The sequence below is a fragment of the Nelumbo nucifera genome, chromosome 3, assembly GCF_055504915.1.
Source record: "Nelumbo nucifera cultivar China Antique chromosome 3, China Antique-T2T, whole genome shotgun sequence".
NCBI lineage: Eukaryota > Viridiplantae > Streptophyta > Magnoliopsida > Proteales > Nelumbonaceae > Nelumbo > Nelumbo nucifera.
In genome coordinates this window covers 72543878-72571538 of record NC_142651.1, presented here as the reverse complement: position 1 = coordinate 72571538, position 27661 = coordinate 72543878, and the positions used below count along the sequence as shown (strand labels likewise).

Sequence of the window (27661 nt, the reverse complement as noted above, 5' to 3'; positions counted from 1 at the left end):
TAGTCATCAATCGTGACGAACCAATCACATAAAGCAGAGAAAAACAGAAAGAAGAATATTGACAACCCTCCCATACAGGCTGGCAACCAAACATATTGGCAATCTGCAAGAACCCACCCGATCTTACCCATTCATCTTCGAGCAAATAAATAAAATAATAGTATTAGTAATACATATAAAGGCAACCTTGGCTAATAGGCCCGAGAATAACGAAACCACACTACACAATGACACAAGACGCAGAATTTCCACATGCGCAATAGAAAACAACCCGTGGCCAGCTTCACTGAATCTTAATTCTCAGGTGCTGGTGCTGGTGCTGGTGCTGGTGCAGGAGACTTTTGTGTGAGAAGTGGCTGGAGAGCCTTGACGACTATACTCATGTTTGGTCGGAACTCTGCCTCATACTGCACACACAAGGCTGCCACAGCAGCAAGCTGGATCAACAAAAATAACCATCACCTGTCAGTTATTTCGAATTGTTAAGACTCCTAATAGTACTTAAATCATACATAAATGCATGCCTTGCCAGCTTCTATCAACGCTTCACGTGTGGAAGATCATTATGTTGCACATTCCAAGGGGCATCACAGCCAGTGGGATGACATTAAACATCCAACCAAGAGTACACGTGCAGTTTTAAATGACTAAGGAGGTGTTCGACAACATGATTGATTTTGTTTTGAAAACAAAACTGCCACACTAGTAAAATTATATTGTTTTTGCTGATGTGGCAGTTACTTCTGTTTTCAAAAATAAAACCAAGGTTGTCAAAAAACACTACTCTAAATGTGTTCATTTTGGAAGGAATGATGTCACAAACACTCCACAATCTCCGCTCAACAATTGGAAGCAAGAAGATACTCCTCGATTTCATATCTCTAATGTGGACCATATCATTTAATGACCAAATCCCAGAGTTAACAAATAAGTTTCTTCTCCAACTCAATGGTGGTACACAGTTTACGAAACTCGATGCCTTGGGGTCAATTGGTCAAATATATAATTGGACATGAAAATTCTATCCACTGGAATGAGGTAAAAAGACATTGAAACAGATTAATTGACACTTTTAAAAGGAGATCCTTGGTGGCACGGAATTCCCTGTATATCTGTCATTAGCTATGCAATGGAATTATTCCAGAGATTTTGATTAGTTGATTTTAAAGTCTACCAACGTCTACCTATTGGTTACAACAATATTGTAGTAGTTTCTGTACATGTCAGAAATACAAACTATGAGAGAGAGAGAGAGAGACCTTAGCAACCCCTTTTGGAGGATATTCACCCTTTAACTTTGGATCCACACATTGTTTAACCTTGTCCTCACTTAATCTTGGAGTTGCCTGGTCAAAAAAGTTCTACTCAGTTCAACATTAAATGGTTCTAATTTCAAAAATATTTTATTCATGCATAGTAATGTTTTGACAAAATTAGAGTACTCACCCAGGTGACAAGAGATTGCTGCCCACGAGGCATTGTATGATCAACAGGTTTTCTACCAGTAAGAAGTTCCAGAAGGACGACACCAAAGCTATATACATCACTCTTCTGTGTCAACTGACCCGTCATTGCATATCTGCATTAGGAATCAGGGTTTGCACATCTTGTCATCAGCAAAGGTTTTCTAAATAAGCAAAAGTAATTTTTATGAATAATAAACAAAAGCAATTTATATTAAAGAAATTAAGAGATAGACCAGAGGAGGCCACTGCTTAGTGTGATGGTAAAAGCTCAAGCAGCCAAGAATGAGAATTGCATGTTTGAGACTCAACACACAAAATACCAGAGGTTAGGTCTTATATTAAAGAAATTAAGAGATAGACCAGAGGCCACTGCTTAGTGTGATGGTAAAAGCTCAAGCAGCCAAGAATGAAAATTGCATGTTTGAGACTCAACACACAAAATACCAGAGGTTAGGTCTTTTATCTAGTCCACCTCCCAAGACTCCAGATAACTGGGGCCAAATTTTGGCAGCCTTTTAAATTAAAAGGCAGATTAGAAGACTGAGAAATACCGCCAGTATAAGCTTGTCTTCCATAATCAGTCCCAAGCCCAGATAAAGGAGGGTTACATCAGGTTGGTAGCCGGCACTAAAACTTTCGCCAAACTTTCTTGATCATGGATCCTGATGTGTATATTTTGTGCTCAAGTTAGAGCATTCTCTGAAAATGACGGGTCAGTTTAAACATGAATCCTGTTTAACCATTCTTTTGTTTAGTGCCATATCCATTAGCTTCTTTACCCACCCCCACCTAGAAGGATGTGGGAACCCTTGCCTACTTAACACCACTACTTGGTGTTGTGGCAAGTTGCTTCCAGGGACCATTTAACCGATTATACTATCATTAGAACCAAAGATAGATCTCCAAAGGAGCTACTTGTGAAACCCATAAACAGGATAGATGATACAAGATGGGGGGGGTGTTGATAAAATGAAGTAATTTTATTAGAAAGTGGATAAAATCAGGTACAACTGTACAAGTCTCATGGAGAGATGCGACCTCCAACATCATCAACCAGCATCTTTTCGATCTAGTTTTTCAAGAAAGACATGGCAGAATAAAAGCTTACTCATTTTACAATAAAGGAAGATATAATCTCAAGGAGACTAGGTAAAATTTTCTAGTAGGAGGCCATATTTGTAAATTGTGATATAAATTGAGTCTGAACTTCCGTTTCCATTATTGGATCAGGATAATAGGACACCACATGATATTTTTTATAACAGACACTTACATCTATGAGTCTGAACTTCCATTTCCATTATGGAATCAGAACAATCCTGTCAGCACACATAAATAGACCCAACAATTACATATTTATCTATAAGACACCACATAGTAGCTTTATATTTTTTTATTTTATGATATTAATAGTATTACAATAAATTATTCATTTTGTGGGTTTATTATACTAGTTTCTTTTATTATTTTTTATTTGTTTGGGTTCAATTGACACACAAGTTAGTGACAATCTTGAACACTTTAAGACCTCAAAACCTGAACCAATAAGAAAGGAAGAGCTTGAAGATTTTATCCAATTGACAGATAAAAGCACAGATAAAACTTCTTCTTTCTTATTCTTGTCCTCCTATGATAAGGACAAGTGATAGCGCCTATATTTTCTGTGTTTTCATCTCTTTCTTCTTCTCATAAATAAGTTGATTTTCTATGTTTTAATGAGGTTCATGGTTGTTTCATGAGGACCATTGTAATTATTGCTTAAAGATTAATGCTTATTAGTATGAAGCATAGGAAACTACCCTAGGATTTATATTTTTTTATTTTAAAAAATCAACACCTAGGTGACAAGGTGACAAGTCGCCCCCTGTTGCCCAACTTCAACTTGCCACCTCGAAAACTACAATTGTACGTATGCTACAGGGCTGTCAATGGAGTCTGTAAATCTGTAACTCAATTCAACTCTAACTCCATTATTCAGATTCCAGTGGGATTTTTATATAATTGGAATCATATGGAGCAAACGAAGCCCAATTATTACTGCACTTCAATCTAATAACAATCCAAATCCAATTAAATTATATACACTCATGGTTCCCAAACCATCTTTGACTCAGACAGCCAGACCATTTGGCCTGGAAACCATCCAGGCAACCGATTACATTTCACCCCTGAACCATTCCTTCTTTGAACCCCTGTTTTTACTAAACCTTCTTGAACCTCATACTTCCCTACCTCTTCCTCTTTTCTCATTATACTCCTCCAAAAACATACAAATCCGATCCTAGATTTTCTCTAACTCCTCTTCTTGTGATTCTCTTACCCTTCCCACTTCCTCTTGTTCTTTGCCCTCCTTGTCCCCAAGTACTTTCCATCCATGGCTGCTGCATCAAGTTGAGCTGCAAAAGTACCTGTTCCAGGCAGGAAACCCACATCAGTACCAGAAAACAAATTGACAATATTACCTGAATGGTTGTGGAAAGAGGTCAATGACTCTTGAGGAGCAACACGAAGGGGCAAGGTCGTGGCTAATCCTTCCAAAAGAGATGACTGTGTTGATGTGGGTTTAGATGTCTGCCTTTAGATGTTGCCCCCTGGTTGATGACTCTGTGATCAGTGACAAAGGTAAGTCCTGTTCCTCTATCAGTGTCGTGCCGCTCTAGCGAACTGGGAGCAAATTTAAGAACTGGTGTCCCCTGCCTCTCCTCTATAATAGCTGCGGTAAACCCCAATTCCTTAGGTAATGGGGGAAATTGAGAGTGCTTCTTCTGGCGCGTGGCTCTTTAAAGCCTGGGCCCACACTATTTAACACAGCAGGCCCATTCACAAGAATAGACCCATTACTTATTGATGGACCTGGGCCCAGCCCCCCAACCTCTTTACCAGTCACGTGTTTACTTAAAACATGTGACTGGCCTTGGTTCAATGGACCAGAATGAACTGGCTCACAAGACCGGCTTGACACCTGAACCCTTGCTGACCTTTGTTCAATTTCTTTTGAAATTTAAACTTCTGGCGCAAGTCTGCCTCCAATTAATCCTCCTGTCACCGACTGAACATAGGACCTGCCATCCCTCAACCCACTCTGCCATGCAGACTTTCCCCAAGTGGTTAAATTATTCTCTTTTTTCTCTTTTTTCCTGGTTACCTCAGATGACTTAGCCTCTTTTGTAGTGACTATTCTGCCTTGCAAACCAAGCAACCAGGCCTGTTCTGCCCCTTCATCTTCCTCCCTTCTTCCCTCCTTCCATAGCTGGGCTTCAATGGAGGTAGCAAGCCAAACGGGGTGTACTAAACCCCCTAAAACAACCTCTATCTTCCTTGGAATGTCACTGGGTTTAACACCATCTAACATCACTGGCAACTGAATGGAGATCACAATCAAAAACACCTTCTAGTTTTGCATCACAGGTTACAGCTATTGACTGTAATACTTCCTCCTTCCAGAGATTGAAAGGGTAACCCAAGCAATCTGACTATTACATTGTCTTCAATCTCAAGACATTTGGTATTAGAGAGAGGACACCATTTCGAGACTGTGGCAATACCAGCCCCTGAGTGAATGCTTAAAGCTGAAATCTCTACTTCGTCTTCACCCAGATCTATCAAGGCTTTACAAGATTCATAAGGAGTAATCACCATCGGCTTTTGCAGGTTTAATTCTTTGAGTATCACCTGAGCAATACCTCTCCAATCCTTTGGTGGACCTGAAGTTTCCACCACAAATTTCTTCCCCCAATCCTCTTTTTCTACTGTTGTTACCAGTTTGCTTTTTTTTCCTTTTTCTGCAATCATCCATTTCCTATCAATGGGTTTTTCCTCTCTCTTTTGTTTACCCCCTTTCTTTTCCTTTGCTACAGCCTCTACTTGTTTTGTTTTCAGCTGCTGAGTAAAGTCACTCAGTACCTCTGCCACTACCTTCCATCCATTACCCTTCTACTTTCTGGGAAGCAAACCAACTGCTTCTTTCTTCCTCCAAAGAATTCCAGCAGAGTTATGTAGCATCCTTTTGCATTCTTTTTGCATTCCAACTCATAACTCTTTCTTCCATCAAGGTTGAACTCGTAAAGTTCATTTGTTTACCTTTAGAACTTGCTTCTGAAACAAAACTTCTGCATCCATTCGATCACTTCAAGACCTTCCAACAGTATTGTAGCTTTCTTTGCCTCCCTAACCTTCAAACTCTGCTGGCCTCTGATCCTTCTCTCTTCAAATATGGGATCTTTTGCTTCAATCTTCATCACTTTCCTCCATCTTGCAACTTCTACAAACCTATTCTCCATCTTCTCTTTGCCAAAACTGCATTGACCAATCAAGAGTATCAAATAGAAGGCCCCAAGAAATCCTAACATAACACAGCTAGAAGATCTGCACTTTTCCATCATCTTCTGGCTAATCCAAAAACATTGGACTACCAATTTTCATCAATTACACAACCCAAAGTCTTGACAAAAAGGCCATTACCCAATGTTGGTCCCAGCTATCTGGGGCCTAGGGAGGAGTGGACTGGATATGGACTTAAACTTTGGTATTTTTCACACAAAGTGGCCAACTATAGTTGAATTCACGTTCTCATGCTTGTCAACCCAAAATTTTACTAATACACCAAGCAATGGCCCTGACCCAAAGTCTTGATGAACAGTATAAATCATTTCTAAAAACTAAGATGATAAAAATTGAAAGCTAGTCAAGTCATCATCCAAAGCTAGACAATATATCAAGCACAGACCATTCTGAAACCTAAAGGTAGGACAAGCTTCAGAAAGCAATGCAGTTGGAAAATTATGTTTGGAAGTGGGAAAGGTAGGAGTCATTAGAACAAGCTTTTGTGCTTTTCCTACCACAATCAAAATAGACAATATCAAACAGACTTGCTTTCTGGAGGGCATTCCTGAAAACAGAAAGGATAGCTAAACAACAAAAGCTGCTTTTTCTGCAAAGGAGCTTTTATGCTACATAAACATAGTCTACTACCTATGTGATGTCTTACAAACCGAGAAATTTTCACTTTCTCCTTCCTACCCACAGAACAAAAGTTCTTCCTAATAAGCTTACCTTTTCCCTAACAAGGAGAAAAACAGAATAAGTAAACCCTACTACTACAATTCATACCAATGGATGAAAAAGGATTGACTACTTTTATAAAGAAAAAAACATTTTTCTGCTTCAAAGCAAAAGTCTACCAATTGCCCCTACATAACTGCATATCAAGTTAAATATAGTACTTGTAACAGAAACATTTCTTCATTAAGTTATATTTTGGACTCTTTCCTCAGAACCATGATTCTTGAACATGGAATCTTCATTTTTCTAAAACTTACAACAGAGCAGGTACTGTTTAGACAGGCAAATTTCAAAAAAAAAACACATATTTCACCTAATAGGCATTTATGATTTAGGCCATATAATAGGTTAAACATGGTCAGTTAATTGCTAGCCACTAAATTTGGGATACTTAGGTTGCAAGCATCAGCTAAAATATCCAGTGGTTTCTTCATCAAAGTGATGTTGTATTAACATACCCCAATAGCACTAACAGGGGAACCCGTCTTATTGTGTCAAACATAAAAGCAAAAACACATAACCATGAAATCTACGGAATTGGACCATGAAAAATAGCCAACTTATTCACCAAGTTTAGCAAAATATGAAATGAAGGTAAACAAATTTTAGCAGCATTACTCTGGTGCATGATAACCAAAGGTCCCCAAAACTCGAGTAGAATGAAGACGAGCAGCCATATCAGGAGCCTGATTTGAAAGGTTAAAGTCAGCAATTTTGGCCTTGAAGTCTTCAAATAGGAGCACATTGCTTGATCTGATATCCCGGTGTATAATAGAGGGTTGAACTTTCTCATGTAAATACTCTAGTCCCCTAGCTGCACCAACAGCAATTCTAACTCGCTGCATCCAATCAAGCACTGGACCTGGCTGTGCACCTTGAACTCCTTTTCTACCTGTAGTTTCAAAGAAATTTTTTAATGGTAATGAAAAAGAAATTTTTCAACCAGGTAACATCAAGAAAATAAAAATAAGCTTTCAATTTTCTATTCAATCAATTAGGAATAAACTCGCCCTCAGAATATGGTACTGTTAAAATAGTGTCTTCATAGGGTTATTTTGGTCTTTTTCCCTCTCTTCTCAGTTCCATTTTATCTTTGTTCTCATATTACAGTTTCAGGGTATTACTGTAATTTGTCATCTTATTATGAATATAACATATAGGGGTGGCAGTTGGGTCGAGAGAGACTGTTTTCCCTATTCTCTTAGTCTCCCTCTTTATTCTTTGTCTTCTCTATCACTTCTCATTCTAGAATCATACCAGAAGGTTTTCCCTTCATTTATCTAACTAAATACAGGACTAATAACATGGTATCAGAGCCTGGTTGATCGAGTTTCCTGACTTCATCAGTAAAGGACGCCTGGAACTGGTTCGGCTCAGGTTTTCTACTAATAAGAGAAGAAAGGAGGGGGGTAAACCTAAAAGGACTGATTACCCAGAAGGTTAGAAGGCTTCCATGCCTCAAGTTGCATGGTTGGTTGGTTGTTTGATAGTGTTTTAGACTTCCTCTATTCGGCAGTTCGAAGAGCGACTGTGAATGTGAAGTTCGGTTGATCATTGTTTGTGTTTGGTGTGTTTTTTCTGTGAACCGTGAGGTTGGTTGACTCGTAGAAGTTCTTGTGCTGATGTTCCAGTTTTAGGGGTTGTGGCTATGCTGTTGAAGTTTCTGAACCTGTAATTGAGTTGGTTGAGTACTGTTGTTAAGTCTGAAAGGTGTTTGTGTTGGGAGAGTGTTGCAGAAATAACTGATGACAAATTCTAGTAGTGAAACCAAAACAAGTGTGACAGTACAACCTGATTTCATGGCTGTACAAATGACATCAGTCAAACTCAATGGTACAAACTATGTACCATGGGCGAAGTAGGTTGAGGTAAATTTGACAGCCAGAGAAAAGTTTAAACATATTAAAGAAAATAAACCAGACCCAGGAGCTGAAGGGTATAATTATTGGATCCAGGAGAATGCGCAGATTATGACATGTCTTCGGAACAGTATGGAACCTCATATCAGTGTGAACCTGATACTGCGAAAGAAATTTGGGAACATGCTAAGCAGTTGTATTCAGGACAGACAATGTAACTAGAATCTATCAATTGTATCAGGAACATTTTCAGCTACGGCAAGGTCATAGGAGTGTGGAAGAGTACTCCATGCCTCCTTAAAGAGTCTACGTCCGATTGATCTCAAAGTGTAGAAACACCAGAGAGATCAGTTGGATGTGGTGCATTTTCTTTTTAGATTGAGGTCTGAATTTGAATCAGTGTGTGCCCAAATTTTAGGTAGCAATGATCAATGATTTAAAAGGCACGCCTAGGCCCATAGGCAAGGCGCATTTTAGGGTATGCACCTAGCCCAGGTCCTAGGCACACACCCTTTCAAAAGGCGCCTAATGCACCTTGCACCTCAGCCCAGGCGTGCACCTTTTTAAAATATTGTGTTTTTTGCTTTTTTTTTAGCCTAACGGCTGGGCCAAGGGCTCCGCCCACACCCCTCAAGGCAAGCCCGAACAAATCCATGTTAGGGTCTTAAATTCTTATTTCTCACATAAAAAATAATGATTTTATAATTTTAATTACCTTAAAGATATTTTATTGGAATGAATGAATGAACAACATTAGCAAATAGGGGGTTCTACTCCACTCCGGTTCCTCGCTCACCGAAGCTCCGATTGCTAATGTTGTCCAATCATTCATTCCAATAAAATATCTTCTTAAAAGGCAATTAAAGTTATAAAATCACTATTTTTATGTGAGAAGTAAGAATTTAAGACCCTAACATGGACTTGTTCAGGCTTGCCTCGAGGGGCATGGTACAAAGACAACTCATAGAATTAAGAATGCAATATGTTTTACATCACATTAGCTACTTCAAGTAATGCAATTGAGGAAAAAAAAGAGATTGTGGATTTTACATGCTTGAAAATGCTTTATATGTTTGCTTTTATTTTTAAATTTTTATTTGAATACGCTTTACATGTGTATTTTAATTTTAGATAATAAGTTTTTTAAAACATTTATTTTAAAATTTAAGTTTATATTTTATATTAACATTATGTTTAATACTTTTGAAATTTTGCATTTTTTAATTTTCTAACATTTTTTTTTATTTTTTAGCATTTTTTGTAATTTTGTGCCTTGCTTCAAAAAGGCACGCACCTCACCTTGCGCCTTGTGCTTTTAAAACACTAGCAGTGATGCACCTACACTATCAGAAGTTTTTTTTCCAAAGTAAGAATGGTTACAAGTCCACATACAAATAGTTCTTCAATATTAGAGAAGTCTGCCCTAAATACAACCAAAGGCGGTAGGGGTGGCTCATAGTATAAGTAGCTATCCAAGAGGTGGTAAACATGGTATGAGAGGAGGTCACAGTGGTGGTAGAGATGGGAATTTTAGAGGTCATGGTGTCAGTGTTGGTGGTCAAGGTATGATCAAAGAATGTAGCTATTGTGGACGAGAAGGACATATTGTGAACTTTTGTTATGACCTCTACATGGCCCACCATCTACTTGGGCTAATTATGTTGTTGTAGGAGATAGTGATACTACAAGCGATGACCATATTGTTTTAGGGACTGAGAAGGAGAAGGAAATGGTTTCTATCACTCGTGAAGAGTATGAAAAACTCAGTTTGTCTTCTTCTTCTTCATCTGGTAATACTGCAACTCTTGCAAAGTCAAGTACAACATGTCTTGTTTCCTCTTCTACACCATATATTATTGATTCTAGGGCCTCAGATCACATGATTGGGTCCTCAAAATTATTTGTATCGTTATCCCCTCCCTCTACTACCCAATCGATTACCTTGTTGATGGTACTACCTCTCTTGTTTCTGGTACCCGTGAGGCCGTGACGTTACTTTATATTCTGATTTCTCTTTGTCGTTGGTTCTATATGTTCCTAAATTTCCCTTTAGTCTTATGCCGGTTAGTAAGTTGACAAAATCCTTGAATTGCTCCATATCATTCTTTCCATCTTATTGCATTTTTCGGGATCTCAAGACGAGAAAGATGATTGGTAGCAGGCATGAAGTTGGAGGATTGTATTATTTAGATGGTGGTGGATCACATCACAAACAGCTTTTCATTCTTCCATTACACCATTGCAGTGGCACTGTCAAATGAGTCATCCCTCTCTTCCAACTCTCAAGAGCCTTGTTCCAAATGTCATGTCTATTCGTGAGTTACAATGTGAATTTTGTCAGCTAAGTAAACATCATCATGGGAATCTTCTAGAGTCTCAAGTCCTTTTGAACTTGTTCATCCAGATGTTTGGGGTCCTTGACCAATTGAGTCTTACAATTGTTTTAAATATTTTATTTCCTTTGTTGATGATTTTTCAAGGATGACTTGGATTTATTTAATTAAATCTCGCATTGAAGTGTTTGATACATTTCTCTCCTTTTATGATGAAAATAAGAATCAATTTGGTATCTCCATTAAATATTTTCAATCTGCTAATGCAAAAGAATATTTCCAACTCCCATTTCGTATGTTCTTTGAATCTCATGGCATAATACATCAATCATCCTACTCCTCTACTCCACAACAAAATAGAGTAGTTGAGCGGAATAATAGACATTTACTTGACACTACTTGGGCACTTTTGATTAAAATGTTAGTTCCAAAAACATATTGGAGTGATGTTCTTCATGCTTTCTCATTAATTGTATGCCATCTTCCATGTTACGTGGTTCCTCTCCCTTCTCTATTGTCTTTCCTTCTCAATCACTATTCTCTTTACCCCCTACGTCTTTGGGTGTATTTGTTTTGTTCATCGCCTGGGTCTGGGTTTGGATAAGTTAGATGGCTTGTCCCCTTAAATGTGTCTTTTTGGGGTACTCTCAGACCTAGAAAGGGTACAAGTGCTACAGTCCTCTTCGTCGCTCCTTTGTTCTTCCTAATGTGACCTTTGAAAATGTCCCTTTCTTCTCATCAACAGAGTCCACTTCTCTTGACCCCTTATCTCCACCTGCTCTTCCCTTACCAATGGAGGTGTCTGTGATAGATCCTGTTGTTCAAGAGTCAATGTGACCACTGATCCATCAGGTGTATGCTCACGATCCTGGTGGTATTGTGTTTCAACCTTCTCAGCCTCAACAATCATTGTCTCCTCCGCCAACGGATCCGTCTCATTTAGAGCCATTGCGCTTTGTAAAGGGAAGCATGCTTGTACTAAACATCCTATCTCTCGTTATGTTTCATTTTCCCATTTATCTCCATCCTATTAGAATTTTGTATCTCTTCTCTCCTCTGTGTTTGTTCTTAGATCCCTTCATGATGCTCTCCTCTCTCCGGAATGGAAGAGGGCCACGGATGAGAAATTTCATGCTCTTCAATTTAATCATACTTGGGACCTTGCACTGCTAAACATCTTGTAGATGATAGTGTGGGGAGATACAAAACACGATTAGTAGACAACAATATACACAGACCTATGTAGTTGATTACACTGATACTTTTTCACATGTGGCTAAAATGGGTTTAGTTTGTATACTTATTTCTTTGGTTACACACGTTGATTGGCCGTTATTTCAATTGGATATTAAAAATGCATTCCTCCACGATGACCTAGAAGAGGAAGTGTATATGGAGCAACCTCCAGGGTATGTTGCTCAAGGGAGGAATGAAAGGTGTGCCGGTTGAAGAAAGCAATTTATGGGTTGAAAAAATCTCCAAGGGCTTGGTTTGGGAGATTCAGTACTGTGGTTCAGAAATTTGGAATGACACAATGTATAGTTGATCATTCAGTGTCCAATAGAGATACTACCTCTAGGAAGATTGTTTTGGCAGTCTATGTTGATGACATCATTATTAAGGAAGCGATGAGTATGGCATTAAAAAGCTCAAATAGTTCTTACAAAGTCAGTTCCAGACTAGAGACTTGGGGCACTTGAAATATTTTCAGGGCATAGAAGTAGTACGGTCATAGTAGGGAATCTCTCTCTCACAAAGAAAGTGTATGCTTGACTTGTCGGAAGAAACTAGTCTATAAAGGGGCAAAGCCAGTGGATACCCCTATAGATCCGAATGTGAAGATGTCTGAAAGTGAGAGGGAGCCCCTAGTTGATCCTAGACGTTACAATGGAGTAGTTGGAAAACTCATTTATTAAACCATCACAAGACCAGACATTTCCTTCAGTGTTGGATTATTGAGCCAACTAAATCCATTGGGAATGTATTGTTAGAGTTCTACGCTATTTGAAGGGTGCTCCACGTAAAGGGTTGTTGTATAAGAAAGGGAGAGAACTTTGCTTGGTAGGATACACGTAGATGTTAATTGAGTAGGGTCAGTTACTAACAGGAAATGAACCGGTTACTGCACGTTTTTGGCAGGGAATTTGATTACTTGGAAAAGCAAGAAGAAAAATGTGGTAGCTAGGAATAGTGTTGAGGCTGAGTACAGAGCCATGGCCCCACACTACATGGAAGTTGGTGTGGTTGAAACAACTGTTATAGGAAATGGGAATATCGGTCACAACTCCCACTAAACTATTTTGTGACAACCAAGCAGCCATTCATATATCCTCTAATCCAATGTATCATGAGTGAACTAAACATATAGAGGTGGATTGTCACTTTGTAAGAGAGAAGGCGGTTAGTGAATATCGGTCACAACTCCCATTAAACTATTTTGTGACAACCAGGCAGCCATTCATATATCCTCTAATCCAATGTATCATGAGTGAACTAAACATATAGAGGTGGATTGTCACTTTGTAAGAGAGAAGGCGGTTAGTGGGGAAAGTATTACCCCAAATGTGAAGTCTAAAGATCAACTAGCTAACCTATTTACCAAAGGCTTGAGTGGTGCTCGGGTGAAATACATTTGTAACAAGTTGGAGCTGTATGATATATATGCTCCAACTTGAGGGGGAGTGTTAAAATATAGTGTCTTTGTAAGCTTGTTTTGGTCTTTTTCCCTCTCTTTCTCAGTTCTGTTTTATCTTTGTTCTCATATTACAGTTTCAGGGGTATTACTGTAATTTTTCATCTTATTATGAATATAACATATAGGGACGGCACTTGGGTCTCTTGAGAGAGACTGTTTTCCCTATTCTCTTCGTCTCCCTCTTCTCTTCTTCTCTATCACTTCTCATTCTAGAATCATACCAGAAGGTTTTCCCTTTATTTATCTAACTAAATACAGGACTGATAACATGTACCATGCAGAATGTCATGTAAAGAACCCATGGTTGCAAACTCATACGCTAAAACACGTTGATTCCCTTCCACACAGTAACCCAGTAACTCAATGAGATTGTCATGCTTCAGTCTTGACACCATTGAAACCTACATTTGGGATGATAAATATAGTCAGACATGATAGAAAAAGAAAAAATGGGAAAAATAAAGGCAAAACTTATTTTGTTCATTAAAGAAATAGAGAACATACGTTGTTCTCTACAAATCCATACGCACCTGTGTCAGAAAATCAACATTGGATTCAGGCTCAGATGAAACATCAAGTTTCTTTACAGCCACAGTTTGTCCACTGTTTAAAGTTGCATAATATACTCTACCATACGATCCTTCACCAATCAAAGATTTTGATCCAAAATTGTCAGTCTTTTCTTTTAGATCATCCAAAGATAATGCAGGAACCTCAATAGGTGGTGGTGCTTTTTGCACTTCAGTCTTGGATGGAGCAGACACCTTTGAGCTTTTATGGTTACCTGAAATGCAATACAAGTATTGATTTCATATAGTAACAAGAATACAAGTATAAAACATGATCTCAATTGAGCAACTAGGAAAATATATGGAATCCAGGTAAAAACAACCATCCCATTGTAGATCTGACAATTAAAAGTTTCCATTTAAATTTACATGTCAACTAAGAACATGAGTTTCTATCTGTTGGAGGATCTGTTCAATACATAAATAAATATTTCAAATTCCTAAGCTAAATGTTGAAACTCCAAACTTTCTAATTCTTGGTAATTCTCAACATAAGAAATTACTATATTTCTGCCCATCTAGATATTCTCCATGCCTTCAAACCACATGAAAGAAACTAAAGAGCTTAAAATCTGCATTGCCAAAACCTTCCAATTATGCATTAACCTCAAGAAAACTCTAATAAATAGATACATACATACATACATATATAGATAGATAGATAGATAGATAGATAGTATATCTATGTTTAATTTTTGGATAAGTTTGTAAAAAAACATAAATGATCTCAAGATTTACCATATGATTCACGACTCAATTTGGTTCAACTTTCTCTACAATTTACAATACAATTACAATTTTTAGAACATTGTACCTGAGACAATGTCATTGGTACCTAGAATGGGAAGATACCATATCATAATGGAAAAGGTTAGAAAACAACACTAATGCTCAATAGATTAGATACATGGAAACCATGGAGAAAAGGAAGAAACAAGACCCAAATCTCCATCATGAAAAGATGTTCTTCATATTGACCTCCCAAGGAATGATAGGGTAGAGTAGCTCAAGTCAAGCAAGCTCAAGTAGCTCGTTAGTATTGATGCAAGTTCAAGAAGGAAACTTGAAACTTGATCAAGCTCAAGACAAGTTTCGAGCTCCGACTTTTTGAGTCAAGTTGAGCTCAAGTAGCCAATACTCAACTAGGCTCTGCTCCATTACACACTTAGACAGACAGACAGACAGACAAACAAACAGAGGGAGGGAGAGAGGGAGAGAGGGAGAGAGGGAGAGAGAGATTTACACCACTTAAAGGAAGGCCTAGAATCACTTTAGGGTTTATGGAAATCACTCGCCATAAGCACAATACCAAAAAATACTCTAATGTCATTCACCAAGCTTTTGAACTAAGGAAAACAAAACTCACAATACAAAATTACCACTAGGGAGAGAGAGAGAGAGAGAGAGAGAGAGAGAGATTTACACCACTTAAAGGAAGGCCTAGAATCACTTTAGGGTTTATGGAAATCACTCGCCATAAGCACAATACCAAAAAAATATTCTAATGTCATTCACCAAGCTTTTGAACTAAGGAAAACAAAACTCACAATAGAAAATTACCACCGTCATACTTTGGTCCAAAGCAATATCAATACAACTAAACTACATAGCTAATTACTATAAAATTTTAAACACAACTAAACTATAATTATAACTATATTATATAGTTATAATTATAACTATATAACTATATAAGAAGAAGAAGAAGAAGAAGAAGAAGAAGAAGAAGCTTCATTAGACAAACCAATACAACAGATTATAGATAAATTGTGATATAACCAAAAAATATTGGACAGACAGACCGGTAGAAATGTTATCGAGGTCTTTCAACGAGAGTGGTCATCCAGAGGCAAAGCACTTACCAAAGCCAATCTCAATCTTTTCCACATAGAAGTCAATGTTAAGAATGTGGAAGAGAGAACCCATCTCTTGCAATTGTGTTTGCTTGGGTGCTTCAATTGGAAAGAAAGGGTGGAGGATTTGCAAGAATGGGCTAACAAAGTTTAGTTACGCCCTCAAGGAGTTGGGGTGAGGTGCATCAATTTGGCGAAATGGTTGTTCATCTTACTTCGTTAAGAATGTGGAAGAGAGAACCCATCTCTTGCAATTGTGTTTGCTTGGGTGCTTCAATTGGAAAGAAAGGGTAGAGGGTTTGCAAGAATGGGTTAACAAAGTTTAGTACACCCTCAAGGAGTTGGGGTGAGGTGCATCAATTTGAAGAAATGGTTGTTCATCTTACCTTCTAAAGAAGACATACAAAGAGTCTTGAACACTAGATCCCAAAGCTTTAAAAGGGCTTTATTACATTTGGAACCTTGGTCTGCATTCTCTGGGGTGTGACAAAAATCCTATGATATATCCTTTGGATTTGTCTAGATTATTATTTATGGGCTCCCATAGTATCTAAATAATATCAGGCTCACACGAAGAATTTGAGACCTCTGTGAGGGTTTCCTAGAGATAAACAGCTCAAAGGAATACACTCCATGAAGTGCATCCGATGAGTTGGTGTTCCCCCTTTCGGTGAACATTGTGGTTGGGGAAGTTCATTATACAGTCCAGACTACCAACCAAACCAAACTGAAAGTGGGGGCTCAAGTCTGGACTTAGAAACAGTTTGGTTCAGTTTGGAATAATTTCATATTTCAGTTTACAGTTCCAATTCGATTTCTGACTTTTAAAAATCAAACCAAACCGTAAACCAAAATATATATAATAATAATAATAAAATATAGGGCAAAAGACTTAAAGCTCCCTTCACATTTCCAGTAAATATTGGAACCCCCTGTTTCTTTTGAAAATAGACTACAACCTCTCTTATTGGGTGACGTCATCAGACAGAAACCTCCCCTTCATTAACAATCCATTTGCAAGTGAAATCATGGGCAGGTAAAATTTTATAAAAACCTAATTTTGCCCCTACCCAACACCGAAACCACAATCGTGATTCAGCAAGCTCATATGGTATTTGTGTTGTCTTTTTTTCTCAATTATATGAGTGATATCTGATTTTAGTTTTCAGCAAAAACCCAAGAATGTTTCTTGCGAGTCAAGATATGCAAGTAAAACAACAACTTTAGCAGCTTTAACAAAAGGATATTTTCAATAAGTATGGCTTCGAAAGAAAGATTGATCATGATGCATTGATGTCTCTGCAAGACAAAAGAGAACCACCCCAAGTGGTGCCAATCCACTTCATAACTGATGATTTTTTTTTTTTTGAAGAATCAAGAGAAAAAAAATATTGATAGAAAAGGAAAAAGTACAGCAATAGGTGATAAGATATCACCAAAGCTAACTGAGCAACCCCACCAAACCCACAAAAGCCTAAAACAACCATAGAAAACTCCCATGAAAAGCCCAAACAATACTTAGAGAAAGATCACAAAATACAACCCAGCCTGAAAATGGAAAACACCCGACACACAACCAAAGCTACAATTCTTTCTCTTCCCTTTTCCTTCTTTCAAAATTCTTAAAAGCCTTCCTGGCAAATTCCTTGCCACCCTAGAAAAACAGGCCCAAGCTTGCCCCACCATTACCTCTCTGTCGACTAATTTTTTGATAGTCACATCACTTGAGTCTTTTCCATCACCACCATTCTCCTGTCTCCTGCGACAGCTGGGTTCCATTAGTATCAGAATCAATACCACTCATCTTGGTTCTCAGGAAAATTTTCCTGCTCCGTGGGAGCCTGTGACTGGTTTTGCACCTTCTCCCCCCTCTGCTCATTATCGGGAACTCCATTACTTCTCACTCTCTTCCTTCTGTAAATCCATTTGTATTTTTTTTGTAGGTCCTGCCCCTGCCAACCCATTTGTATTGGGAACTCCATTACTTCATAACTGATGAGTTATTGGGAAGTAGTTTGCAACGATTTACCTCTCTCCAGTTTTAAAAATCTGATGGTCTTTCTTTGGATGATCAAGAGCTTCCTCTATTAAACCAATAGGTAGGAACTGAAACCTAGAAGTTTAGAGGGGGTGTATCTATCACATACTTAAAGGGAGGTTAAGTCTTTTACCCTAATATATAACCCCCTCTGACTCTTAACTCTCAAAACAATCTCCTGATTCATAACTCTCTCTCCCTCTAAACTTCCAAACTCTCAAATAAGAACCCTAGACTCTCAAGCTCAAACCCTCTAAAGGCATTTAGGATTTCTCACCTCTTCGGACTTCAACTCTCGCTCCATCAACCCAAACACCACCGTTGACTCACCAACTCTCCCTCTTTCTCTCCAATTCTCCCTCCAGCATCATTGAACCCAGGCATAGACTCCAGCTCAATTTGAGGTAATGACTAACGAGCTACTTGTTTTTCTTTCATCTCTAATTGCTCTTCTTTTACTTTTTTTCTCACTGTTTTCCTCTCAGATCTATCTTATTTTGCACCTTGTTTAATTTTTCCTCTTTGTTTTCTTGGAGCATTCTCAGAAGTCTCCACCTAGTCATTTTATTTTCCCCATTTTTCTTCATTGTTTTTTGGCCTTTTTTGGAGGGTTAAGATTTCATGGAGTTAAGCACCAATATATACCAAACCTACCAGCCACAGATTTCAAAAACAGAACCCTCCCTAAATTACATTTATATACCTGGATTTATGCAGATCCATTTGGTAAGACATTGTATTCTGAAGCTTGCATATTGGGTTAATGAGTTGGCATTTCTGTGTTCTAAAGCTTGAAATTCTGACATGTTTAATTTTTTTTTGTTGGTAGTTCCTGACTATCGTCCAAATCTCTATTGAAATTGTGCTTCTTGAGAATATTTTTGTTATAGGAGAAGGTTGGAGTTCTAGTATAGTATTAAAATTCTACACTAGATATCATCTGAGTACTGAGTTCTAAGTTCTAGTGTAGTATTGAAATTGTGCTTTTGAGTTCTAAATTTTTTGTTTTTAGAACTTGTAGCATCACCACAATTGAATAAAATTTCCTTGACGCATTCCTTACCAAAACCTTTCTTCTTCCTTCTCTCAAACCCCTAACATTCCAAGATAAAGTCTCATTTTCATTTTCAACTAGTTCCACCACCCATCCTCTCTTTTCTTCCAACAACCGCATCACTCTTCAACCAAATCCTCATCCCTCCCTTCTCCTTCCTCCCATACCTCGCCCCCCTCCATTTTCAACTTCCACCACACATTCCTCTGGGAATTTTCTCTTCCACCTATTCCCCTGCCTCTGCTTCTGCTCTGATTCCCCTCTCCTCCCCTTATTGGTGTCTTCCACCACCGCTGAAGGAACTAAAAGATTCAAACCCACTTCAGTGTTCAATCGAGCAACTATCTCCATAGTTCTTAAACCAGAAAGATGCTCACCGTTCTTCCCTTTGCCGCTACAAAGGCCTCTTGGTTATCTCTTCCTCGCTCCATAACCATGACTTCTTCACTGCTCAGGTCACTTCTTCCATTGTCAATCAGAGGTTCCAGAATCTGGAACACAAGTGGTGAACAGTTCTGAATTACTGAAACATCTTCTCATCCTTGGTTAGACTTATGCGGATGAATGACCACTTCCTCTTCAAGCTCCTGCATTCCTACCAGCTGCCAGACTTCTTTACGCAAGTAAGTATTCCCGGATTCTTTGATTTCTCCTCCCTTGAATGCTACAATCTTTCTTCCACCTTCATATCTCGTTAACCGCCAATCCATTCATCCTTCAAAATTCCTACCAACCCCAACCTTGCTTTTCCAAAAATACCCTTTAAAACCTGTAACCTCTCGTGACAGTTCCTTCTTTTGTATTCCTTACTTAGTATCTTAAAAATGATTAGCCCCACTCCATACTTTACTCTCAGAGTTGAACACTGCCACCTATACTTTATCTCCTCCACCTACCCTTCTGACTTATGAGCTTCTACCTCCGCACACTCCTAACACCTGTTCTCCCACCCGTCCAATTGATCTTGTACCCTCCACATGTCCCTCTATTACTTTCAAGCTTGCCACCTCACCTTCTCCTTCCTCCTCCCTCTTCTCTCAACTTTTCAACTTCCTATCAAGGATTAAGTATTGGTATCAGGTATTGTATCGAAACAGTTCAGATATGGATATGGATACATTTTGGAAATGCATGTATACGCACATAAGATATCAAAACACTTGGATACGCTAGGAAATTCATACAAATCACATGAATACATTAATGACACTAAATCTAAAGCTGAATTGCTTGTGAATAAAGTATAAACAAATGGGAAATGCATGCTTTAATAGGTTATATGAAGCAAGGTCGAAAGTATCGAAACACCCCAATACAGCGCAAGGGGTGTATCAGTACTTTGAACCTTGTGCCCATCTTTTTTTTTATTTTTTTCAAAAATAAGTCAAGGGTAGGTTTTAGGCTCCTCTACCCCCTAAAATAGGTCAAATCCTAAAAACCCCCTTATTTAGCGTATTAGTGGGTCATCGATATGATAATATGATATGTATCAGCTAATACAAGCCAACAAATAACGAAATTTTCAACCCTGATATGATGATATGTACTTTTATATAAATAATAACTCTTTTTTTAAATAATAAATATGTTTTCATTGTTAACATATAATTGTTTTATTTTACATATAATTGTAAAATAAACATATAAATCATTTAAGGTAGATAAAATAAAATATTTTTATAATTCTCAGTTTTTATTAAATTTTTTGGGGAAAATAAATCATTATTTCAGTTTTATAATTATAATTTTCAATTTTTATTAATTTTGTTGGGAAAACTTATATGTTTAGTATTTTTATATAAATAATAACTCTACTTTTTAAAATAATAAATTTGTTTTCATTTTTAACATATAGTTTATATGTAAAATAAAACATATAAATCATTTAAAATAGATAAAACATAAGAAACCTCCCAGCCATAAGCAGCTTATCATCTCCTTCAAACACATCATCCTGCCCGTACCCTTCCTCATCCCACTCCTTTCCATCTCTTCCTGCTATGATCTTCTTCAAACCCTCTTCCTTCTTACTCCTTTCAAATGCTTCGAAAGCCCATCTAGAAAACTCCTCTCCTCCCCAAAAAAACAAACCTAAGTCCTTGCCAACCCTAACATCTCTTTTGGCCAACTTTTCAATCGACACTCCCCCCCCTCTCCTTCACACTAATTGGCTGAACCTCAGTTATGTTCTTATCCAAGTCCTTACCACCTTCGTCCATCTTTTCCTCTGACCCTAATCCTACCTCCACTCCTTCCTCATCAGAAGATAACCATTGCGTCTTCCCCTCCTTTAACACTTGTGGTTTGACCCCTCCACCCATTCCTTTTCAACCCTCTTCTCCAAACCTTTGAACTCCACCCCTATCTTCTTGTATACTATCTTAAATCTGTTTGTAGGGCCAACACCAATCAGGCCATCCTGTAATCATGAAAAGACTTTAGAAACATGAAATATATGGGCCTTACCTGAGTCTCTAACTTTCTTCAACACCTCTAATGAATCATCAACCCCTTCTTTGTTCACAGCAATCCTTCTTCGTCCTGTTTCAACTCTACCAACAAGAATTTCCAACTTCAGAAACTCCTCATGAAGTGCTAGTAAATCTCTCTCTCCTTTTTCGCTCACAGCCTCTACTAGTAAGTTCTCTTCCAAACTCTTGTTTCCACACCTCTTAAAAATCTCTCCTCCTATCCTTCCTTCCTTCACATTACTTCCCTCCTTTCAACTTCCTCCTCTTGTTCCCCCAAGCATACCTCCTTTCCCTCTCACTTTCTTCTCCTAACCAATCAACCCAGATCAAGCAAAGCCAACCTCCCCTCTTGAGAACCAAAAGAAATTAACTTACCTACCTACCAGAAGCAATAAGTCCTTTCGTCTCCAACCTCTTGTCTTCTTTTCCCTTGAAGTAGACTGAACCTTGCAAATATCAGAGTTCCAATGGGCTTCAAAGTAGCTCAAGTAGTCTCATCCTTCAAGCAAACGATCTTCAAAACCACAGACTCCCTCCAATTCTTCTAAACTTTCCCAAAGGCTCCCCTCCCCTTTTTCACTCTTAAAAAACTGCTCCAACCCCTTAGTTTCTTGTCCCTTTTCTTAGGATAGTGGACCCCACATAATTTCCTATCAACATTAGAAAACTTAAGCTCTTCACCAACCCCTTTCAAAGAAGAGTGGACCCCACTTCTAATTGCAATAGAGACTGAGCTTCCATCTTCAAGAAATAAACTGGCTCGACCCCCCATGCTCAACATCCCAAACTCTTTCCCAAGGAGCTCTCCCTCCACTTGTTAGTTGCCCTCTGTACCACCTTAAGAACCTCAACCACTTATAACCCTTTTGTCCCCACTCTCCCCCTCCTATCCTTTTATCTTCTCTACCTCTTGTGACACAACCATTGTTGACTTTACCAAATTGCCCCCATCTTCCTCAAACTAACCTTTCAACTTCTCCATCCCCTCAACCATCATTCCGCTAACCACCCCTGCCACTGGGAACCACCTGCTCAACCACAGGTCAAAGAACCTCTTTGTTCACTCTCCACCTTCAACACCCACTCAGCTGCCTCTCTGCTCTGAAACATAAACAACAGAAGTCCCCTGACTAGCTTTCGAATAGCCAAAATCTTCTCCTTCCCCTATTCGATTTCTGCCAACACCAGACCTTTTCAACCTCTAGTTCTGCTCCAACAAATCTCCCAATCAGACAAGCTTCCAACTTCCCCAATCTTTCAAATGTCTTTCCATCATCAGCCCCAGATACTGCAACATGGTTCTCGGACTGCATTCTCGTTTCAGTAATTACAGAAATCACTTACCATAATTAGCATAAGCTCAAAAAAATTCAATAACTTTTGTAAACTATATGTTGACAAAGATGAATTTTGGTTCCAAGTGAGGAGTTGGATGAAGGTTTGTGTCACTACCCCTAGCTCCTCTATCTTAATTAATGGGATAGCCAAAGGACAACTCAAGAATTCAAGAGGACTAAGGCAGGTCAACCCACTATCACTTTTACTTATCCTTATTGTTATGGAAGGCTTTAGTAAAATGGCAGCTAGAGATTCAGAAATAGGCTGTGCATAGAAGGTTTTGAGGTTAGAAGAAATGGCACAAAGATTGCTCTTCTGCAATTTGCAGATGATACACTCTACTTCTGCAATGCATCCTTGGAGAAGGTGAGCAATTTGAAATTCTTACCCTACTGGTTTGAGGTGGTCTTGGATTTGAAAGTTAAATCTGTCCAAGAGTGAAATGATGGCAATTGGGGATATCACAAATATGTAGGAATTGGCTTATGTTTGGGGATGTAAGGTGTGAAGCCTCCCGCCAAGTATTTGGGTCTCTGCCTCTTGGTGCAAAGTGCACATCAAAATCCATTTGCAACCCCATTCTAGAAAGAATGGATTCGAAGCTAGCTTCTTGAAAGGCACACTACCTCTCTAAAGGAGGCAAGGTTACTGTAATTGAGAGTGTCTTGGCTAGTCTCCCAGCATAATTGCATGTCAATTTTCTCAGTTCCTTCTAAAGTAGCATGTAAAATTGAGCAGAAAATGAGAAATTTTGGAAGGAATGCAAAGATTCAGCCAATTATCATCTGGTCAACTGGGATCAGATTTGCAAACCAATATCCCAAGGAAGTTTGGGAGCAAGGATTAAGGAATGTTAAGCAGTTTAATGTGGCTCTACTGGGCAGGCGTCTTGGAGGTTCTCTACGGAGCCCAATAATCTGTGTAGAAAAATTATAGCAGAACAGTATGTTTTAGGAAGCAATGGGTGGGATGCAGAGGAATCTCAAATGTCTTATGGTTGTGGCATCTGAAAAGGGATCTCTAGACTTTTCAACAAGTTCAGTGAAGGAATTAATTTCAAGGTTGGGGATGGGAGAAGGCCGTACTTCTGGATGTGGACCCATGGTGTGGGGACGGAATATTAAAGCATATGCTCTCCGCTTTGTTTAATGCAGCTGAAAACAGGATTATATGGACTCCCTTGTTCAAAAGCAGTTTTAATGACTGGGAAGCGGGTATGGTGGCTGAGCTTCTTGCTGTCCTCCACAATCAGCAATTAAGCCTGCAAAACCAATATTCTAGATTCTGGAAGTGGACGGGGAGTTTACAGTGAAATCTTTCTACAAAGGCCTGGTGGGGAAGACAGAAAATTATTTCCCAAGCAAAGCTATTTGGGGACAGCTGCTCCTTCAAAAGTAAAGTTCTTTCTTTGGGTGGTAACTTCAGAAAAATGCCTTACTGCTGTTTGCTTCAATGTCAGTGAAAGAGAGGTTGAGACTTCAATGTCCCAGATGGGCCCTGTGTGCTTTGTAACAGAGAGGTTGAGACTTCAAATAACCTGCTCCTTCACTGCTGTTTCAGTGCTTCTGTATGGAATCTTCATAGCTTTAAAGCTCCAGGTGCTGTCCCAGGTCAGTGAAAGAGTTGTTAGAAACTTGGCAGGTCTTGGGTAGTCCAGGAAAGGCAAAGTTGTTCAGCAACTGTTCCAGTAGCAATTATATGGGCTTTATGACATGAGAAAAATAGAAGAATCTTTGAACAGAAGTCAATTTCTAAGGCAGTGATCAATGTGGTAGTAGAGGAATTGAAGAATTGGATTTCTATACGCAATGTACTTAAGAATATTATACTTCTTTTTTGAGGGTGGACTTTTTTGGGAGTCCCCAGTAAGCTATACATGTGCAGCATCTCATTGAACAGAGGACCATGCTTTGGTTTTAGTACAATACATTACACTTTACCATTCTCATTCTTTTAAATGCCCTTCCTATCTAAGTTCACAAAAATACACAAAGTTCAAAACATTTCAGTTTTGACTTGTTTGCACCCATCTCCCGGGGCTGGGGAAAAAACTTATTCTCAAGGATCTAACCTAACTGTCTCAAGTAGTAAAACAAACCACAATCAAAGAAATTCCTAAAGTTGCTTCAACACATTTCAACCATAGACTAGGATACCTTACACATAAGCCATAAGGGATTCAAGCTGATCTCGTCTTCAAGTTACAGACACCTCCTTCTTTTCAAGCCTAAAACATCATCCTCCATAATTTTTCAACTAAATGATTAGTAACATCAAACTCTTGCCCACTTAAATTGTGGATGCACTTTTTTTTCTGTCTAACATTTTGCTAACTTATTTGCTGGCCTTGTACTATTTTATGAAATTTTTTGTAGCCTAAGTGGTTCTCCCATCACATAGGTAATTAGGTAATATGGATGCACCTCTTCATTTCGCCCATTCCACTCTAACTCTAGAGGCAATATCGTCCATTCGTCCTCAATTTCTTGTTATGGATTACCAAACCAAGGTACCCTGATTTAACAAAAGAGATTGCATTGAGATATCTCATGGAGTATAATCCTAATTGCATTGCACCCTGATTTATACACCGTTTTTATTAAATATATACATTATATATTCTATTTTAGTCCTATTTATTTAAAACCTCTTCTTTCTAAGGTATTTATCCATAAATCTATTTTTTTTTCATTTAATCATTCCTTAATTTCATCAATTGATACTAATGTTATCAGCAAACAATTGAACCTCCTCCTAAATAAGATTAGTTAGTCAATTCATCCATGACTGCCGAAAACAAACAAGGGCTAAATGATGAGCCTTAGGCAGATTCTCATAATTGATTTTAATCTTATGTGTTCCAACTTCCAAAGAACCAAAAGGAAGGAGACTGCCAAGTTAACCAGCCAGGTCCATTTTCTAAAGCTTCTTTTAACATTTTAAAAACACTGGTCAGTCCCAACTCAATTTTCAGGAAACATACCATTCCAAATCACAAGGGAATAAAGCATCATCAATTATATTATAAAGAATGTTACCATTATATTCAAAAGAAAAAGTAGAATAAAAATTGACAAGCAATATTACTTAAATAAAGTAATAAACCAAATGTGATGACAGTACATAAAAGCCTAAAAAGAATTGAACATAATAAATTTACCATGTATAAACTACAAGCCCAAGGGGAAACAAAGCTTTTAACATAGATACGGAACAGCTGCAGTCTATGGCAGTATATAACATTAATTGAGAAAAGAACCAAAAAAAGCAAGGCTACATTTGTTTGTGGTGTAAAACTCTATTGATGTAAAAGTACATTGATGGAGTTCAACACCGATCAGTTTAAAAGTTGTGAAATGTTGTACTTTGAAAATTGTGATTATCAATGTAAATATTACATCAATTTTTTCAATGTTGTGTTTACACTGATTATCGATGTAAAACTCTACGACGAGTGGAGTTTTACATTGATTTACGATGTAAAACTACACTCCATCCAAACACCAACAAATACAGACCGATAGTGGCACCAATCCTTATTTACACCACTAACAAATGCCGACAAATACAGACGGCAGTGGAGTTTTACACCGATCCACATTTACACCGCAAACAAACGCAGCCTAACTGAATCAGAAAACAACAGAGTTTTTTTCCCCATTTAACAAACGAACAAAAAAAATTAAGATGATTCTAGGCCACTCAGTAAATAACACTACTTTAAGTTTGACTTTGAAAATAATAAATAAGAAGCAACAGACCAAGAGAGTTTATTCATGGACCAATAACCTACCATCGGTATGATTCCTCGGGCTTTTCAGGAGCTCAGTTTCATTTGATTGATAAGTTTCCTCCACGTGACAAGTACAACAAAGCCAACGACGCATCCTTCCTTTCCTTCTCAGATCAATATTCTGCTTGTTACACTGACTCTCCAGACATTCAGGGAAAGAGGAAGAAGGCGCCTGTGCCTGCATAACCAAAGCGAAGTTCATAATTTAACTCATTAACGTATGTCAAACACTACTTCTACATAACCTCATATTTTTGAGCTTCAGTTGGCAACTAAAAACATATTAAGAAGAACTTTTGACAACTGGTATTAAAATGCTTTAAATAACATACAAAAACATTAACATGTCAAAAACTTCTATGAAATCGCCTCAGAGAAAAAAAAAATCGATTGTGCAGAGGTTATCAAAAACTTGCGGTCGTAGTGCAAATGCAAGAAAATAAAAAATAAAAAATATGTTGTCTTATAAATTTGTTATAAAACCAACAGTTTCTAAATCCCAACTGGATTATGAAATGTCCATGAAATGTAATTAACAGACGCATTAACCATTTAGAAACCCAGAAATTTCGGGAAAGTACTATAATCCTTCAAATCTCACCAACATATTGCGCCCCTGAACCCCGTTTTCCATCGCAAGACAGAAGCAGTCGGAAAAGTTACAAGGAAAGAACAAAAGATGAATATAAATCAACACCAAAAACACCAGATGTGTTCAGAATTGTCAGTTGCAACTGATTAATTGAAAGAATCAAATTTAATTAAGAATTCCCAAAATATAGACCCAAAAGGGTTTGAAAGAATAATTGGATTCTAATGGGTTTCTGAAGAAATGGGCAATCAGGGAATCACAAGAGATGAAATGATTCCCTCTAAAACAACGCCAAAGTGGAACAAATAACAAAGCAAAATAAGATGGAATCAAACTGAAAATAACTTTAAAATCAAACAACAAAGCGAGGGAATTAAAAAGGGAGAAAAAGGAGGAAGAGCCTACCTGTTTTTGTCGGGTGGGTTTCTGTTGAGACGTTTCTTGGTGGGATCCAAAATAGGGAAAAACAGGTAGGTATAAAGAGGGGTTTTGGGGTAAGGAGACAGAAAGGCAACGAGAGGAAGGTGGGTGGGCGTGGG

At 38.2% G+C, this 27661-nt stretch overlaps 1 protein-coding gene across 2 annotated transcripts; it reads right to left on the bottom strand.

Annotated features, from left to right (window-relative positions):
* LOC104589714 (protein CYTOSOLIC ABA RECEPTOR KINASE 5-like) lies at positions 1–27661 on the bottom strand. Of its 2 annotated transcripts, none has more exons than XM_010248123.3 (8): positions 27528–27661; positions 26531–26708; positions 13945–14198; positions 13689–13815; positions 7146–7419; positions 1447–1579; positions 1260–1346; positions 1–437 (listed from the first exon to the last, which is right to left on the bottom strand). In XM_010248123.3, exons 2-8 carry the CDS (start codon positions 26622–26624, stop codon positions 294–296), a joined length of 1113 nt encoding a protein of 370 aa, XP_010246425.1. In that variant the 5' UTR covers positions 26625–26708; positions 27528–27661; the 3' UTR covers positions 1–293. The 2 variants fall into 2 exon arrangements, with proteins under 2 accessions (XP_010246425.1, XP_088756132.1); XM_088900006.1 differs by lacking the exon at positions 27528–27661 and adding an exon at positions 27132–27146.